The 20,078-nt window shown below is 41.8% G+C and overlaps 1 protein-coding gene and 1 long non-coding RNA gene across 2 annotated transcripts; one reads left to right on the top strand and one right to left on the bottom strand.

The window, feature by feature from the left end:
* Positions 1–1,569: 1,569 nt before the first annotated feature.
* Positions 1,570–15,687, bottom strand: LOC113911346. The gene is made up of 3 exons (XR_003516443.1): positions 15,569–15,687; positions 3,421–3,474; positions 1,570–2,451 (listed from the first exon to the last, which is right to left on the bottom strand). It is a non-coding gene; the product is annotated as an uncharacterized LOC113911346 (long non-coding RNA).
* Positions 15,688–19,425: 3,738 nt separating this feature from the next.
* Positions 19,426–19,956, top strand: LOC113911456 (60S ribosomal protein L21-like). Its single transcript, XM_035723290.1, has one exon. The coding sequence runs from the start codon at positions 19,450–19,452 to the stop codon at positions 19,930–19,932; it is 483 nt and encodes a 160-aa protein (XP_035579183.1). The 5' UTR covers positions 19,426–19,449; the 3' UTR covers positions 19,933–19,956.
* Positions 19,957–20,078: the final 122 nt, after the last annotated feature.

The following is a 20,078-nucleotide window of genomic DNA, read 5'->3' as shown; positions in this document are numbered from 1 at the left end:
ATACAACGGTGTCAAAAAATAAGCCCCTTGCCCATGATCTCACTTCTAGGGTGAAGCCAAAGCATAATATGCTGTTAATCTGTATCACACACCAGGACAAGCTGCCAGAGATAAAACCTATACCCATGAATGAGAGATCCCTGTTTCCAAAGAGAAACAGAACCCCTTTGTTTTAGAATCACACAGTACCAATGTTAGCACCCTCTGAAAAAAAGGTGTCTCTAAATTCCTCTTTTCAGTTTATGGATTCTGCTAAAATGTCTTCAGAAATGGCATTATCAGTGAGCTGCCCAACAAGTCCCTAAAACAAAACACACAATCAAATGGGACTTTATCTAGAGTTAGTGCAAATTACACTTCTAGGGTTTAGTTTATAGCTATACCCTGCACAGATATGTACAGTAACTTTAGGTTCAAAGTTATCACTGTAACAGCAAAAGACAGGAAAACTAACATTCATCAGTAACAGATTAAATGCATTATGGTATATCCATTCAATAAAATCTCATGTAGACAAAAAAGGGAAAGAGGTTTCTTGTTCCTTACATACTGATATGGAATGATCTCCATTAAGGGGAAATAAAGGGTGGGGGGGGCGAGGGGTGAACTCAATACAGTTATGATTTGTGTAAAAACCCCCCCCACACACACACATGTATTTGTTCAGGCACAGAATCCTTCTCAGAGTATACAGGAGACTTGATAGTGCCTGCCTCCAGGAAGAGGAACTAGGAGCTGAAGAAGAGGAGTACGAGAGGCCCTTTGTTCTGAATCACTTTTGTATCCTGACCCAGGGTACAAGTGATGTATACAAATATTTAATTTTTTAAAAATGGACTAATTATATATTTGACAAATTACAATGTGATCTTTCTCTTTCTCTCCTTTTTTTTTAAGATTTTATTTATTTATTTGAAAGAGTGAGAGAGAGAGAGCACATGAGAGGGGGGAGGGTCAGAGGGAGAAGCAGACTCCCCCCTGAGCAGGGAACCCGATGCGGGACTCGATCCCGGCACTCCAGGATCACGACCTGAGCCGAAGGCAGTCGCTTAACCAACTGAGCCACCCAGGCGCCCTCTCCTTCTTTCTTAAAGCAACAGAAGTTTACTGAATACACTGCAAGGGGGCAATGGGCAGGACAGCAAAGGAGAGACTGCCAAGAGGTGGTGGTGAGGGGACACAGTTATAGGGAGAAATAAGGGACTACAGAATTCTCCCTTTCTGGCAATCTTAGGGACCGTGACCGGTTTTAAGTAGCCCATTGGTTGGTTAGGGCCTATGGCTTAATGAGCCTGTTTGCGTCAGCTTGGTGGTCACTGTGGGCCCTTTTGCCTTGCTCAGGTTTTTACTGCTCAAGCCTGTTGCCTAAAAGTGGCCTCTCTGTTCCACCCTGACAGATCAACAATGACAAATCTTTGGCAATTGGGTGGGGGTCTCATCTTCAGTAGCTTCTTCCGGCTAAATGAGGAACTTAGAGATGTCCCTACCTACAGGTCAACATACAATGGTGATTTCTGATTGCAGGAAAAAAAAAAAAAAAACCCTCAAAGTTTCTCATGAGAATCACTATAAAGGTATAATGTAAATACATTTTTAATGTCAAGAGGCATAAAATTTCCTTTACAACTTGTCATTTATCCATCATGTAACGTCAAATGCACCTATAATGCCCTAAGATAAGTAGGATTCTTTTGAGGGAAAAGAGCCAAATCAAAGACACGATTAAGGAAAAACATGCATACTAGACTATGAATTCTACGGAGGATAAGGGCCATTATTTTACATTTTTAAACTAACTCCCTAGTTCCTGACAGGGTTCTCAGAATACAGTTTCTCAGTTAATGAGTAGTAAATTGATTTACTGATTAAATTAGCACTTATGGAGCTGTCTGACAACAGTATATAATAAGTGGATAATTCCGGAGTAACTGGCTTCTGGGCTTTAATTTTAATGACTTTAAAACAACATAATTTAGTACCAAATGTTTAAAACACCCATTATAATCGCTAAGCCGTGTAATCAGCATTATTTATGTCTGATCGGCTATATAAAACTCATCAATTTTTCTTTAGAAAAGAGTAGAAATTCCAAGAATAAAGGAGAGACTACAAATTAAAGGTCACATTTACTAATCTAGCACCATAATTCCAGTCTTAGGCCGTCTCAAGTGGCTGGAAGGAGGAAGGGATGAGGTGAGGAAGTTGGAAAAGGGTGGTTCTTAACTTGTGGCCCCATCTATGCTCTCAAGCGACGTAGGATCTAACAGGAAAATTGTTGAGGCTGGAATTCAAAACAAAAGCTTTTGGTTCAAATGGTAAGGAGGCCCTCAAGAACAGCAGAATCCGTATATCCAGAAGGCAGTGCTGGAGTCCGCCTCATGAACTAGGGGGTTTCTTCTTGGCATCCAAGTCCTTTTTAATTTCTTCTAGTTTTTTAGCCAGGTTTGGTATCTTTAAAGAGAAAAAAGATTATTGTAATTTTTCATCAACGTAATCAATAGTCTTTTACTTCTCTTCCTCCAACAATAAAGGGTTGTTGTACAAGTCTTTATTTTCCTCTGAAAGTGACCTGATAAACAGGCCTCCTAACTGCATAAGAAGGATCTCAGAAGTTGGAAAGTAATGTATGCTCCCTCCCTGAAAGCCAGATTCTGACTTCTCCTTTTATATACTCACTTAGCACCTCAATCCAGTGCCAAATAGAAGCTGTACATATAAACAGTAAAGGTGATATAAATTAATAAAGCTCCTTCCTAGAAAACCATATAACTCAAGTGAAGATTGATAAAGAATTACTTTTGTCACATTAAAAGCTTCACCACAAACAGATCAAAAGTTAGTATCATGTTTCCCTTCCTTTCCTCTTCCCGCCCCTTCCTTCCTTTCCCTCTCTTTACAACACCCCTTCCAGAATTCCCATTCATGGGCAGTTTTGTCACCTGATTTTCAACTTCCCATCTATAAAATGAGGCTAATATAACTCCTCACTTCACAAAATTCTGACCTCCTTAACTAAGCTGCATTATAAAGATCCATCACTAAAATTCTCAGTCATTACTACCACGTAGCGGGTAGTACACTACCAATTAGTCTTTAAATTCCCACTTATCACATAACTTTCCATAGAACTGTAAGAAGACTCTAACTTAGTAATTAATTACTCTGGGCTAACAAACATGGGTCAGGATCACAAGACCATCTTAAATTGATGGGATTTTGCCCTCTTGTGGTGATATGGAGGACAGATGCTTCTGTGAGGTGTATTTTTCAAACAATGGAAAATCTTTCTACAAAATTCAGGACATTTTCCTCAGATTTATGGACTTCATTTATGCTGGAAGGCATACCTGACTTTAACAAAGACAAATCACTACAAATTTGTGACATGGAATCGGGGTGGACATGGATATGGTCACTTACGTCATAGTTCTGAGCCAGATACATTCCAACCACGTTGCCAAAAGTAAATCCAAGCTGAAAGAATAGAACAGGAAGAGTTACACTGGATACCAAGTTCTGTGCCATCTGATACCATACCAAACTATATATAGACAATAGTCTAAGGAGCTCAGGACAGTTCAAGACCCCAGTTTCCAGTCTAGGGCTAGGCAGTATGAGATTCAGTTTTCTTCTATAAAATAAACATAGAAATACTCTCCCAAAAGGTTAAAGAGCATACAAAAGAGAATAAATGGCAGCACTAAACAAATCTACCCTAGATTCTCCCTGACCCCTCACAACCTCCATAAATACTTAACTGTCAGTTCCAGAAACCCAAGCCAAAGAGATGATTTTGTTGTTAAAAGTAATTTGGTTTTTGTCTGTCTTTCTTTTTTGGTTATAACCAAAAAAGTATTGTTACCTCTTGCTACATTAAGTTAAAAATATCCGATTAAAAAGTACTCAGCTAAACTGTATTATCTTGGACAATGAAGAGATTTTCACAATTCAATCTCTTCATACCTGAGGCCCAGGGTAACGAAGTGATTTTTTCAGGGTCATTCACAACAAAGGAACACAGAACCTAAATTAGAGTCACACTCAAAACCGAAAATGTATCATGACAGAAGAGCATGGGAAACTCTGACATACAACTGAGACAGCACATGGCTTAGCACTCTGCCATGGGTGGAACCTAATGGGCAGAACACTTAAGACCTGTGGGGGACAAAGATTCCCTAACCAGCTCTTACTCAGTGAGGAGAGACAGGCATGATTTTTAGAGAACTATAAATGCTTATGCCACTGGGTGACTATTTTCCTGAACAAAACCTGTTTCATGAAAATTTAAAGCACTCCATTCACCACAAAAGAACCAAAGCTCATTAAACTTTGAGTCTAATGATGATCCATAATTCCCTGGGGTTTTTTCCTCCAATAATTAACAATCTCCAACAGGATGCCTAATTTCTAATTTCATAAATTCAAACTGGCATTTGTTTTTTTGTTTATCATTTTCTCTAATCGGCATTGCTCCTATTCAATACACAGCAGAGTTTAACAGAAAAAGTATGGCACTTAACACCGTCAGTTCTACATGGTGTGGTCAAACCTTCTCTTCAAGTCAGAGATACATATAGGGAAACAGAACACAGCCTTCCTGAGCTTTAAACACCAAAAGCATAATTTAAATTGGTTGTTAGTTAATTAAGGAGCATAAAAGCAGCTATCCATTCTCTAATCAGAGTCCATTTTCTAATCATTTGATTAATTAGGCACATTCTGTGAAATAATAGTTTTACCAAGTTGGCACCAAGAAGCAAAATGATTTTTTTCACTCCTGTGGGTTGAAACCAGGTAGACAAAAGTTTTCCAAATCCAGAAAGAGTATTATATTTACTTGTAAGAAGGCGGCAGGGGGCGGGGGAGGGGGGAACCAAATGAGAATTTTAGCTCTAACACCAGAGAAAATAACAGGGTGAAAATTTTCAAGAAAAATAGAATTCTGGTTCTACTACTCACTATCAAGCTGTGTAGCTGTACTGATTGGAGTTTCCTGATCTATAAAACACTATACTAACAATGTTCCTTCCAGCTCCAACATTCTAGGATTCCTGGTTCTTACCACGTGTGTCTCAACATAAATATGGCATATCTAATGTTGGCTTCACTTTGGCAATTTCACCAGCACATGAAAAATTGGTAGTTGTTTTAAAACACAAAACAAAACAAAAACTATGGGCCTCTAGACAAGTGCTATCCAGTTCCAGTTTCAGAACACCACCAGGTCTACCACTGGGATATTGTAAAATTAAATACACAACATAAAAGAAATGTTACGTATTAAGTGAAATGTTGAGGAAAATGCATGAAGCCAGAAAAGCATTTATATGTTATTCATGGGATGCTCACTAGGCAAGTTTACACAGAGAAAACATTTTAATCTAATAAAAAATATAAAATATAAATCTGAGGAATGGTGACTCATTAGTCTGACAAGTTAGATTGGAGCCAGATTATAGAAGGCCTTGAATGAGTCTGCAACCTCTCTGCAGGGAAAGATTGCTTAACTTCTTCCAAGCCAAGACCTGGACGCCTCATCAGGCATCCATCCAGATGGCTGTATGCCACCTCCACGGGGCCCCCTCCACATCACTGATTCCCCCACAGTATTCCCTGCAGAGAAGGTAGTGCAGAAAAAAGAAAAATGACTGCTTCCCAAGCTCAACACTAAATAAATTACTATCACATCCCTTCTGCAATCATATATAGCTGCTTCTCACATGCACATGGGGGACAATAAATGGTAAAACACCAGAAATGTGGGGACAGAGGAGTGACATGAGCAAAGTGGTTAGAGAACAAATGGGTGGGAGGAAGAGGCTACAGCTAAGAGCCACAGGAGGCAAGTCTAGACTGGCCCAGGCAGCGTACATGAGACAGAATTTTCCAGCTCTACAATTACACCATACACTTAGAATCGGTGAAGCTCCTCAATCTATTACAATTCTGAAACCCAAAACTCTAATCAAACTGTTTCACTGTAACTCAATTGGCAGCAAAATCACACCTGACCTGAACTGATATGATACTATTTATAGTCTATCACATTTCAGTGTGAATACTCACTTTTTGCTACAGAAAAAGCAATCTTTAAGCATAGGATCCTGCCCCACATCCCACTGGAGAATATGTGTAACAGTAAATATTTTAATGTAGGTCATTAAAGAGTGCTATCCCAGAATGCTGAGTTAAATAACAAGGTATATGCAGCTTTAAACCCTTCTAGAATCTTTAAAAAAAAAAAAAAAGTCAAATACATCTGGCCCCCAAAGGTTTTGATTAAAAGATTGAAGACCCTTATATACTAAAAATAAATTCATATTCAGCCCTGTGAAGGGATTCTAAAACAGTCCCTACACATTTTAAGAGTTCATACAGGATGTGTAGGAAGAAAAGCTACATTTAAATAAAATAGTTATATAACTGAAGGCAGCAGCCAGTACAGGACCCTGAATGTAACAGATGCAGGAAAAACCAGAAATGGGTCATGCATTAAGTGGCCACATGAATGACACAGAAGTGATTCTTCTAAGAAACCATATGTGAAAGAGACCACTGTACCTTAACTTATTAAAGCCTCTAATTATGCTGAGAAAGTATTAAAATTTAAACTGGGAAGGGAACTGAATGTGGAGAATCAAGGCATAAGGTATGAATGAGAAGATGATGACTTGACTAAAAGAAATAGGACTGATCAGAAGAGAATTTGAATTTAGAAATGGAGAGAAATAAGTATGGAGCCCTGGGTAGGGCTGGCTCAGGGACCTCAAAGAGCAGGCAAAGTTTAGTTCCCATGTAACCTCGGTAGGGAGCCAATGGCTACTCTTTACCAGCAACAATATGATGAAAGCACTGCTTTGGAAGTATTCACCTAGCAGCTCTACTCAAAAAAGGCTGAACAATGAATAAGTACAGATCAGAGAAGGCCCAGATTAGTATGGTAGCAGAAGAGACAGGAAGCAAACATGACTGAATTGTTTTTCTTCTTAAAAGTCAATGATGATGATCGCAAAACAGGCTCCCTTAACTATAGAGAACTGATGGTTACCAGAGAGGAGGTGGGTGGGGGGAATGCGTGAGCACCGAGTAATACACAAAATTGTTGAATCACTACATTGTACACCTGAAACTAATATAACACTGCAGGTTAACTATACTGGAATTAAATTTAAAAAATAACAATTAAAATAAAAATCAATGATGACCAATGAAATAGAATGGAGAGTCCAGAAATCAACCTTTACATTTATGGTCAAGTGATTTTTTTTTTACCGATTTATTTTAGAGAGAGAGAGCAGGGGAAGAAGGGGGAAGGGCAAAAGGAGAGAGAATCCCAAACAGACTCTCCACCAAGCTCAGAGCTGGACATGGGGCTGGATCACATCACCTGGAGATCATGACCTGAGCCTAAACCAAGAGTGGATCAACAGACCAACTGAGCCACCCAGGTGCCCCTGGTCAAGTGATTTTTAACAAGGGTGCTAATACATTCAATGGAAAGAATAGTCTTTTCAAGAAACGATGCTAGGGGGCGCCTGGGTGGCTCAGTTGGTTAAGCGACTGCCTTCCGCTCAGGTCATGATCCTGGAGTCCCGCATCGGGCTCCCTGCTCAGCGGGGAGTCTGCTTCTCCCTCTGACCCTCTTCCCTCTCGTGCTTTCTATCTCTCATTCTCTGTCTGAAATAAATAAATAAAATTTAAAAAAAAAAAAAAAGAAAGAAACGATGCTAGGACAACTGGATATCCACATGCCAAAGAGAATACGGACCCTTATCTCACATCATAAACAAAAATTAACTCAAAATGGATCAAGACCTAAATGTAAAAGCTAGAACTATAAAACTCTTGTAAGAACACAAAGTAGTAAATCTTATGACTTTGTATTAGGCAACAGTTTCTTAAGCAGGACATCAATAGCACAAAAAGCACAGTTTCTTAAACAGGACATCAAAATTAAAAATGTTTGTGTTTCAAAGAATACTATCAAGGGGCGCCTGGGTGGCTTAGTTGTTAGGCGTCTGCCTTCAGCTCAGGTCATGATCCCAGGGTCCTGGGATCGAGCCCTACATCGGGCTCCCTGCTTGGCAGGAAGCCTGCTTCTCCCTCTCCCACTCCCCCTGCTTGTGTTCCTGCTCTCACTATCTCTCTCTGTCAAATAAATAAATAAAATCTTTTAAAAAAAAAAGAATACCATCAAGAAAATGAAAAAAAAAAAACAAACCCAATGGAATGGAATAAAATATCTGCAAATCACGTAGTGATAAAGGACTTGTATCCAGAATATAAGAATCCTTATGACTTAACAAAAAGACAACCCAATTTAAAAATGAGTAAAGGATTTTTCTTTTAAAGATTTTTTTTTAAAGATTTTATTTATTTATTTGACAGAGAGAGAGCAGAAGCGGGGGGAGTGGCAGGTAGAGGGAGAAGGAGAAGCAGACTCCCTGCCAAGCAGGGAGCCCCTTGAGGGCTCGATCCCAGGACTCTGGGATCATGACCTGAGCCGAAGGCAGACACTTAACAACTGAGCCACCCAGGTGCCCCAAGATTTTCTTTCTTTCTTTAAGAGACAGAGAGGGAGAGCCAGAGAGATCAGAGAGGGGAAGGGAGAGGGAGAAGCAGACTCGCCACTGAGCAGAGAGCCCAATGCGGGGCTCGATCCCAGGACCCTGAGATCATGACCAAAGCCAAAGGCAGACACTCAACCCACTGAGCCACCCAGGTGCTCCTGAGCAAAGGATCTGATAGACATTTCTCCAAATAAGATATACATGGCCCATAGCACATGAAAAGATGCTCAATATCACTAATCATTAAGGAAATGCAAATCAAAACCAGAATGAGGTGCCACATCACACCCACTTGGGATGACTTTAATCAAAAAGATAAACAAGTGTTGAAAAGGAAGTGGAAAAGTGGAACCTTCATCCATTTCTGATGGGAATGTAAAATCGTACAGCCACTCTGGAAAACGGTCTGGCAATTCCTCAAAGTTGAGCGCAGAATTACCATATGATGCAGCAATTTTACTTTAGGGTATATACTCAAGCGAACTGAAACATACATCCACACAAAAACTTGTACACAAATGTTCACAGCAAGATTATCCATAATAGCCAAAAGGTGCAAACAATCCAAATGCCTATAAACTGGTGAATGGATTAACAAAATGTAGTATATCCATACAATGTAATGTTATTCAGCCATAAAGTACTAATTCATGCTATAACATGGATGAACCTTGATAACACCATTCTGAGTGAAAAGCAGTCGGAAGAGACAACATACGACTCCACTTAAAGGAAATGCCCAGCAGAGGTAAATGATAAAGACACAAAATAAATTAGTGGTTGTCCTGGTCTGGGGAAGAGGGGAATGAGAAATGAATGCTAATGGATATGGGGTTTCTTTTGGGGACAATGAAATATTGGATATAAAATTATAGTGGTAATAGTTGCCCAACTCTGTGAACATATATAAAAAACCACAGAATTCTACACTGTAAATGGATGAGTTGTATGATGTAAATTATATCTTAAAAATATTTTAGGGCGCCTGGGTGGCTCAGTCAGTTAAGCGTCTGCCTTCGGCTCGAGTCGTGATTCCAGAGTCCTGGGATCGAGTCCCGCATCCAGCTCCCTGCTCCTCGGGGAGCCTGCTTCTCCCTCTGCCTCTGCCTCTCTGTCTCTCTCTCATGAATAAAATAAAATCATTTTTAAAAATCATTAAGATTTGGTAAAATATCAGCTATATGTGATAAAACTGGAAATCAAAGACAACTTCAAGGCTTCTAGATTGGACAAATGTTTGAAAAGAATGGAAATGTTAGAGTGAAAAAAAACGAGGACCACGGAGATAAACAGTTGGCTCTACGTATGAACACCACAAAAAATCAACTCTTTTTTATGTAAGGACACATGAGCTGTTTAATCACAACCACTAAGTCTTAAAAATAAGAAAGCCAACTCCATAGCATTTTCTTATCATTTGCTGCTCAACCCCTTCCCCAATCAAAAAGTTACATCTGTCAATTAGCAAATAAAGCTACAACTTTAACCGGGGATGGCTCCTGGCAATAATCCCAACTGAATACTACCTAACAATTCTGAAATAGGACTCATCAAATCACATTTTCAAAGAGTACACACCCAAACCCGTTATGACACAGAATCTGAACCACCTCATATTTACTGACAAGGGCTTAAATCTAAAAATAATCTCATTAAAAATAAATAATAAAAATAATCTCATTTTATTTAGCAAATATAGCACAGCTAGCATTCAAAAGGATACCTAAAAATGTTTTATGGTCTCAGGTGAGAAAAGCTACACACTCACAAGAAAACCAGAAATATACATTATCTAACATTAATAAAAAGACAAATTGATAATTTTATTTCTCCATTTAAGTCTAGAGACCTACAGAAGCTGTCTCAAGACTGCTCATTTCAAGGAGGCAAGAAAAAAATTCACCTTTAGTCTTTAAACATTTAAGACTTGTTGTGAAGAAATTATCAACTGTGTTTAGTATCTGCTTCGAGTAATAATAAAACTCATATTCTATACATTAAAACAAAAATCTGCTGAGGATATAACCTATATGTCTTCTACTACCACCACAGAGATGTGCATTTTAAAAATGTAAGCTAGGTTTTATATTCAGTAATTTTCCTTAGACAATGAAGGGGGGGGGCTGTTAATTCTTCAATTGAGCCAGTAAATTAAATAGGCACATTCATGAAAAAGATAGCTGTAACACTTTGGAAAGAGGTCCATCAGGTAGAACCAGTCTGCCTGTTCTCAAAGGAGCTGATTCAAATATTCAAGTATCTTTCGAATATCTGAGAGTAGTAATCAGGCAAAGGAGGAATATCTAACTAAATAAATAAATCATAGTATTGACTAAGTGCCACGTGCTTAGGAAATCTAAACATAAGCTATGTTGCTTCTTCCCCTGGGATTTATGACCTATTCTAGAAAGACAAGACTAAAATAAGTGAAGGTGCAGGGAATAATGCCTCACCAAATGATGGTCTGAATGGGCCACAGAGTTCAAGTGCGTCATGTTAGAAATCTAATGTAATCTCTATAAACATATTAAAGGTGAAAAATCACTTGATCAGATGGGGAAATAGCATGATAAAATTCAACAGCCGATCACAACAAAAACTCTTAAACTAGAAATAGAAGAGAATTTCCTTAATGTTAGGAAATACCAAAAATACAAACATCATATTAAAACCTGAGAAGCATTTCCACTAAAAGCAGAAGAAAAACTAGGATATCTGCTCTCCTATTGGAAGTCCTAACTCGAGACAAGACAGAGAGACAAAAATTGGAAAAGAGCATGAAACTGTCACTTTTGCCTTCACTGGAGACATGACTGCCTTCACAGCATTGCATTCGATTTACTTCCTTTTTTAAATTTTTTTTAAAGTTTATTTATTTAATCTCTATACCCCATGTGGAACTCAAATTCATGACCCCAAGATCAAGAGCCACACACTCCTCTGACTGAGCCAGCCAGGGGCCCCACTTTTTTTCTTAATTAAAAAAAAATTTTTTTTTAAGGAAACTCTATACCCAATGTGGGGCTCAAACTCACAACCCAGAGATCAAGAGTCACATGTTCTACCCACTGAGCCAGCCAGGCACCCTGTCAGTGATTCACTTCCAAGTGAATCCGCAAATTATGGGAGCTAAAAGATAGCTAAAACTGCTAGATACAAAAATCAATACACCAAACTTAGCATTTCTATACATCAGCAATGAATCTGAAAGTGTAATTTTAAAAAGGATGCTACTCACAACAACTAAAAAGTACCTGGAAATATAAATAGAAAAAACAAAGTGAAAGACTATAACTGAGAAGACAGTAAAACATTGATGAAAGACATTTAAGATGTAAATTAACAGGGAGAAGGATAACAGTGATTCATGAGCTTTCTTTATGAAAAGTTTATGGAAAAAGATGGGAGTTGAGAGTAGTTGGGGAGGCAAAAAAAAAAAAAAAGAGGACAGGCAAAACCAGATGGGAAGGCCCATAGGTGGTCCAGATCAGTAAGACAGCCTAGTCAATCCAAAACAGAGGAGATATGTTGAAAGGCAGTAGTAAAGGAAAAAGGAGTCAGATGAGCAAATCTTGAAAATCTGATGTGCAAGTGGTTACTATCTGATGTGCAGGGACTAAAGACCACTGACAGTTTCTGATCATGTGAATAAGATAATTAACACTGGATGGTTACTCTGGCAGTTGCCAAGAGTGGACAGAACACCAAGGGTGTCAAGGGAAACCCAGAATAGGAGAAGACAGCCTTACTTTTCTATGGCTGATCAGACTGGAGCAGGAGTGCCATGTTTCAAAAAAAAAAAAAAGGACTGAAAAACTAGAATATTCAGGGAATAGGCTAACCAGCGTGAACCTGAAACCATAAAGAATGGACGGAAGAATCAAAGATGTTTCGTCTAAAGAAAAGACTAGAGGGGGTCAGGGAGATAGAGAGAGGTACCAAGATAATGCTCTTCAAATGTGTAAAGGATTGTCATGTGGATTAGAACTGCCCTTTAGGGGCGGCCTGGGTGGCTCAGTCGTTAAGCGTCTGCCTTCGGCTCAGGTCATGATCCCAAGGTCCTGAGATCAAGCCCCGCATCGGGCTCCCTGCTCTGCAGGAAGCCTGCTTCTCCCTCTCCCACTCCCCCTGCTTCTCCCTCTCCCACTCCCCCTGCTTGTGTTCCTGCTCTCGCTGTGTCTGTCAAATAAATAAAATCTTAAAAAAAAAAAAAAAAGAAAAGAAAAAGAACTGCTCTTTAACACCAAGAACTAGTTAGGGAGACACTGACCAAAAATGATATAGATCATCTAAGTAGAGAGCCTATTTTAATGGGAGGTGATGAAACATAAACTGGAGGCCCCCTTAGTAGTGGAAACTAACGTGTCAGCATGTTAGCTGAACTGTAGAACCTAAAACAACTCTTCCAATTCAAAACCCACATTCCTATACCAGCTAAGCTGGTGTAGCTAGTGCAATGGTGGAGTAAAAGACACCTACTCTACAAACTTGGCAGTGGGGACATAAAGATGGAACTTTCATAAGGTGAGTAATGAAGACCCCATGGCTTAAAACAAGAGCTAACATTTAGAGTGCTGTGTGCAAGGTAGCGTTCTCTTTTTCATGAATTAACTTCATAGCCTTATAAGCAGCCTTTTAAGCAGGTACTATTATTGCCCAGTTTATGTTGGGGAAACTGAGGCACAGAGCAGCTAAGTAACTTGCCCAAGAGCACGCAGGGAAATATATGTGCTAGGCATAGCAGCTAAATGATATGGAGAATGAAGGAGAGAAATAAATCAAGGATTATGTCAGTATTTCAAATTTGAGACAGCCAGGACTGGAGAACAGAGAAAGAAGTTAGGGGTGAGGCATGTGTTGCAGGGTGGGGAACAGAAGAGGTAATGGGTCCAGATGTGTTGGATCTGCGATAGAGCAGATGACAAGAGATGTTCAGCGGACAAGAGAGGACAGCCAACTGGGGAACTCAGAAAAAGGGACGCAAGGTAGTCCTGGAAGCAGCAGCAGAGGAAAGGTGACAGCATGGCAAGGAACACAGTCCCTGAGGGGGGGGTTGGAGGAAAGAGCAGAGAGTCAAGGACTGAGCCCTGAGAAAAACCTAGTAACCAAAAGAAGGGAAAAGCAGCCAGCACAAACAGGCGCGATTAGATAGGGCCCCTTCCCAGCTGCTGCACCAAGATACTGATCCCCTCAGCCCTTGGAGGGGCCAGCACCCGAGCCAGTCACCTTCACGGGTTCTTCCATAAAGATAAATCCACGTGTGTTATAATGTTAAAGAATGTCAGAAAATACAGACACAAACGATCCAAAAGCCAAGGGAGGAGGGATTAAGGAGGTCGTGCTTAAAGGTACCAAGAGCAGTAGCTGGTGCCAGTAACAGTCCGACAGGCAGTATGCACAGAGCTCCCCTCCTGTCAGGCTTCCCCTCAAAAGCTTCCAAAGTTTCCTTACTACTGTAGCAAAACCTTAAGGAAGCCTCTGCAGTAAAAGCAAAGGGCAGCAGGACCACAGGAACAAGTTTCTGAGACCAGGATGAGGGGCAAATATTTTAATCCCCGGAGGCATGAACAATGAAAGGAATAGATAAGCAATCTTAAATCCTAAAAAAAAAAGGCAACCCTAGATCTTAAAAAAAAAAGTAATTAATCAACGTCCTCTCAGTCTGTCAATGAGCTACAGCTGTACTAGGCTCAATGCTATCATCTTACACTTTGGGGCTGTTTTTTTGTTTTTGCTTTTATTTATTTATTTGACACAGAGAGAGACAGCAAGAGAGGGAACACAAGCAGGGGGAGCGGGAGAGGGAGAAGCAGGCTTCCCGCGGGAGCCCGATGCGGGGCTCGGTCCCAGGACCCTGGGATCATGACCTGAACTGAAGGCAGATGCTTAACGACTGAGCCACCCAGGCGCCCCTGGGCTGATACTGTTTTTAACCTGAGTGTTTCCTACAACTAAAAGGCAGTAATTATTTCTACTGACTCCTACTTAGGGCACTGGAGAAACTTCCAGAGGCAAAAGAACAGCCCTGTCTTTGTTGGGCAATTTATGTCAAGGATACCTCTTTCCTCCTAAGGATTTAAAAAATCAATTACCACCTCAAAAAAGACAAAGGGGGCACTTTAAAAAAAATTCTCTTTGATAAAATACGTAACATCCCGGAGGGCATCTCCTCTCCAGAGCGCTCCATTTGGCCACCTGGAAGGTAACTGGAACGTTCACCTGCCTCTTCATCAGAACGAGAGGTAGGAAGCATCAAGATCGGAAGGCAACAAACACTTGGAAGAAAGACTCGGACTTGGCAATGTTTGGCGAGCCCTCCGGAAACCTTTACCAGGCAACCTTTGAAATACACTCGGCTGTGCCAGAAAGCCAGTTTTTAACCGGAATAAAGAGCCATGGGATAGAATTTGTTTACTCACAGTAGCACTCATTTCCCCCCAAAACGAGCCCCCTGGAGGAGTTCCGTGCACACCGGGGTCTGACTCATGCCAGCAACCAGCCATCCTCAAAGTCTGGAAGCCATAAAAGACCTGACGAGGGCTCCCCGAAGCCTCCAACTCTGCCCTTGTGTTTCCGCGCCTCGAGAGGTGGCTTACTAACTTAGAGTTCAGGGCTGGCCCTCCCGGCCTCCCGCGTTCCCAGAAAACCTACCAGCAGGGACGGCTGGGGTGTGGGGGCAGGACAGGGGAGCCTACCAAGCCCTGGGGCCCCAAAAGCTTTAACACGAGGATCACCCACTGCCTGCCGGGACGGCACAGAAGTGGCTGTGAAAATGCCCGCTGACACCTCCAGGTCTGAGGGACTCGGACGACTGCACAAGTACTGGCCAAGGGGCTTGGGCCCGGCAGACACCAAACCCCGCAGCCCACCCCGACAGGCGACGAGCGGGCGCCGCGGGGACCCGGACACACGCCCAGACCCCCCGAAACCCGGACCTAGGCCGGCTGGACGGGCCCCGGACCCACCCCCGGCCCCTCCTGGGCAGCTCCCCTCACCAGGAACTGGAGCATGGCGGCGGCGAGGAGGGCGCTAAGGGCGGCGGCGGCTCGGTGGGCCGGTCCGAGCCTGCCTCTCCCCGAACGAGGGGCGGAACCCGCCGTGGGCTTCCGGGTCACGCCCGGCCCCGCCCGCGCCTCCCGCCTCGCGTCGCCTCGCCTCACCCCGAGCCCCTCGCGGCGCTGCGCCGCCGCCTGGCGGAGCGCCCCGGAATTACCGCCCGGACCGGCCGACCTGGGGAGAAGGCCCGCGCCCGGGGAAGCCTCAAGTCCCAGGCAGGTCTGGCTGGACAGATTTGATCATTCAGAATCCAGGACGCCAGTCCCCAAATTCCGCTCCTGTAAACCTGGGTCGGGCCTGGGATCTAGATTACTACCAGCGCCCCAACGATTCTGATGCAGAGCCAGGCTTAGGACTCCCTCACCTAGAAGGACTGCAGGAGGCAGTGGATCCCATTCCTAGGTGCAAAGCAGAATCATTCGTGGCGCTTTTGCAACATGATCTACCCAGACCCCACGCAGAATCTGTGGGAGGGGAGGGGAGCTGTACGTTTCAAAAGTGCCACAGGTGTGCTATGTAACCTGCACTTTTGATAGAGGCTAGGTGCTTAAGTGGTTAAGCTAGAGGCCTTTGGAATCTGGCACAGCCGCGTCCAATTCATGACTGCCTTCACTCCCTGGCTACTTAACCTCTCTCAAGTTCGCTTTCCTTCTCTGTAAATGGGGCTAATTCCAGCTCCCCGTTGAACTGTTATGTGAATCAAATGAGACAACGTGAGGGATCAATAAATGCTTGTCATGTGTCTGGGGTGGACAGTGAGCTCTAGAAGACCTCTCTTCTAATCCTGTCTCCACACAGAGCTACCCCATCATACTGTGCGCCACCTCCTTCTCCTGGTCTTCAAAACCTTCAACAACCTCCGTTAACACACACTTCCAAAGTGAGACCACTTTGCTCTCAGCCTTCTGAATTCACCCCTTATCTGTTATATTAAGTAGAACTCTAGTTCCAAACCATAAAAACCAAATCATAATAGCTTAAAACATATGGGAGTGTGTTATGGAGATAAGGTGGACAACGATGGGGAATGGGAAAGGTGTCCAGAATTAAGCAGCATTTTCTCTCCATTTCTGCTTTTCTCCATACATCTGCTTCATTGTCCTCTCATTTTGACTTTTTTTCTGCCTTCCAGAATATGACCATTGTTACTGGAGTCTACTCATTAAATGATCCGATAGAAAAACTGGATCACTCTTCCCCAACCATTTTCAAATACCTGGGAATGGAATGCTGATTGGTCAAGTTAGTGTCGGGTGCTCTCTCATCAATTATAACCAGAGGAGTGGGATCTCTTTGAACTAAAGTGCCTGCCAAGAGAGAGATGCTGATAGATGGCTATAACACACTTCATTTTCCAATGTATCTAGATTAAAACAAGACTCAGTCAAATCTTGACCAGTGCTCCTCAAATTCTAATGTGCATTCAAATCACCTGGAAATCTTGTTAAACTGCAGATTCTGATACATCTGAGCTGGGGCCTGACATTAGGCATTCCTACCTAGCTTCCAAGTGATGCTGCTACCAGTGACCTCTGAGATATTTTGAGCTGCAAGACACCACACTGTGAGCTCCATGAAGATGAGGATTTCATTCCGTTCATGACTCCATCCTCAGTGCCCATCAAGTGCTTGGCACAGGCTCTGAACACAGGATTTATTGAAGTTCCTTGCATAAAACCTTACCCCTTCTCACAGATAAGTCCTGAAAGGAAGCCTTTTCCTCTAAGGTGTTTTCAAAGGTTCTTTCTCTTATACCCCCAAATAACCACAAGGAGAGGGGGGAAAAGGGCAGAATTTTTTTGCTACTTTGAGATTATTACTTAAATGTCCTCTGATGAAAACACTTCAAGATTCATGCTTTCCCTTTATCCCTTCAGGATCTCCTGACTTCCCAGGTGGTCCCCTCATTCACCAAAGCCTTTAGCATCTAACAGCCTTCTTTTCGCCTTGCCAAGCTATCATGATCATGGGTGACTCCCAAGGCCACATATACTTGTATTTTCCAGACTCCTTACCTCCGATGACCTTCATCCTCACACCACTTCAGCAATCTACCACCATGTTCATAACCCATACTTTATCATCTACTGGACCTGCTCCACCTTTGAAGTATTATAGTCCCAAATCTTATTTCCTATTTTACCAATTCTTCTATTTTAGCCAGATCTCCAGTCTCAGCTGTTCCATATTCTTAAAAGCTGTGAGCTCCCCTCTGCCTTCACTCCCTTTCCAGCTGGTCTAAACCCCAAGAAATCTGAACTTCAATCTATGGAAACAACCAAGATGCCCTTCAGTAGGTTAGCGGATTAAAAAACTGTGGTACATCCAGACAGCGGACTAGAAATCAGTGCTTAAAAAAAAAAAAAGCTATCAAGCCATGAAAAGAACTGGAAGAAGCTTAAATGCATATTACTAAGTGAAAGAAGCTAATCTGAAAAGCCTACGTACTGTATGATTCCAAGTCCATGAAATTCTGGAAAAGGCAAACCTATGGGGACAATAAAAAGATAACTGGTTACGAGGGTGGGGGTAAGCGGGAATGGAGAAATGAACAGGCAGAGTGCAGAAGGTAAGATTTCTAGGGCAGTGAAAATACTCTGTATATTATAGGGATGAATATATGTCATACATTTGCCCAAACCCAAAGAATACACACCAAGAGTGAACCCTAGGGCTTTGGGCGATTATGATGTGTCAATGTAGGATCATCTCTGGTAAAAACATACCATTCTGGTGAGCGATATTGATAATGGGGGGAGGGGGAACTATGCATGTGTGGGAGCAGCAGGTATATGGGAAATCCCTGGGTGGGAGTAAATTGGAGGAACCACTGAGAAAAATACTGCAACGTCTAGTGAAATTTAAAATTCTTTTTTTTTTTAAGATTCTATTTATTTGAGAGAGAGAGAGAATGAGAGATAGAGAGCACGAGAGGGAAGAGGGTCAGAGGGAGAAGCAGACTCCCTGCTGAGCAGGGAGCCCGATGCGGGACTCGATCCCGGCACTCCAGGATCATGACCTGAGCCGAAGGCAGTCGCTTAACCAACTGAGCCACCCAGGCGCCCGAAATTTAAAATTCTTAATCTCCCTCTCAGGATTTCCACTTCTAGTTATGTAATCCAGAGAGGCCTTCCTACACGTCCTATGTCTCATCCAACGAGACACGTGTGATAAGCATTGCAGCATTGTTTGTAATAGCAAAATACTGGGAATTTAAATGTATGCCAGTGCACCAACAATAGAATGCATAAATTAGGGTATTTGTAAAATGCAGTAACTACCATTCAATATTTATAATAAATGAGTATGAGGGATTATTAAAAACACAATGTTGAACCAAAAAAAGCAAACTGCAAATTGTTCCATAGTATGACAACACACATATAAAGACTAACAACCTGTAAAACTAGGGATAGGTTAAATGGGTGATGGGGATTAAGGAGTGCACTTGTGATGAGCACCAAGTGATGTATGGAAGTGCTGAATCACTATCCTATACCCCTGAAACTAATATAACATGCTGTTAACTGGAATTAAAAACTTAAAACAAAAAACCCTGTAAAACAATCCTTTTTAATGCTTATGTACACACACATATGTAGTGGAAGCATAAAACATGAACAGCAAATTCAACAATGAATTCTTGACAAAGCTTATCTCTGGGAGAGAAGTAGGGGAATGGGATCAGGGAGTTCACAGGAGCCCCAACTGTATCTACCACAGATTTCCTTAAAAAAATAACTCTGGGGCAAAGATGGTTAAAGGTTTGATGAAATTAGCTTTTTCGGCCGGAACCGCCATCTTCCAGTAATTCGCCAAAATGACCAACACAAAGGGAAAGAGGAGCGGTACCCACTATATGTTCTCTAGACCTTTTAGAAAACATGGAGTTGTTCCTTTGGCCACATACATGCGAATCTATAAGAAAGGTGATATTGTGGACATCAAGGGAAGGGGCACTGTTCAAAAAGGAATGCCCCACAAATGTTACCATGGCAAAACTGGAAGAGTCTACAATGTTACTCAGCACGCTGTTGGCATTGTCGTAAGCAAACAAGTTAAGGGCAAGATTCTTGCCAAGAGAATTAATGTACGCATTGAGCATATTAAACACTCAAAGAGCCGAGACAGCTTCCTGAAGCGTGTGAAGGAAAATGATCAGAAAAAGAAGGAAGCCAAAGAAAAAGGTACTTGGGTTCAACTGAAGCCCCAGCCTGCCCCACCCAGAGAAGCACACTTTGTGAGAACTAATGGAAAGGAGCCTGAACTGCTGGAACCCATTCCCTATGAATTCATGGCATGATAAATGTAAAGAAAATAGAAGACCTCAAGACTAAAAAAAAAAAAAAAGATTTGATCAAATTAAGTATACGACGTGAGGACAGAGTGGGTATCTGCACGTTTATTACATTGATTCTATTATTTGTATGATTGAAGCCATACACAAAT

Source organism: Zalophus californianus, chromosome 12 (genome assembly GCF_009762305.2).
Source record: "Zalophus californianus isolate mZalCal1 chromosome 12, mZalCal1.pri.v2, whole genome shotgun sequence".
Taxonomy (NCBI): Eukaryota; Metazoa; Chordata; class Mammalia; order Carnivora; family Otariidae; genus Zalophus; species Zalophus californianus.
The sequence above is the reverse complement of the archived record's forward strand: the minus strand, read 5'-3'. Positions and strand labels throughout refer to the sequence as shown.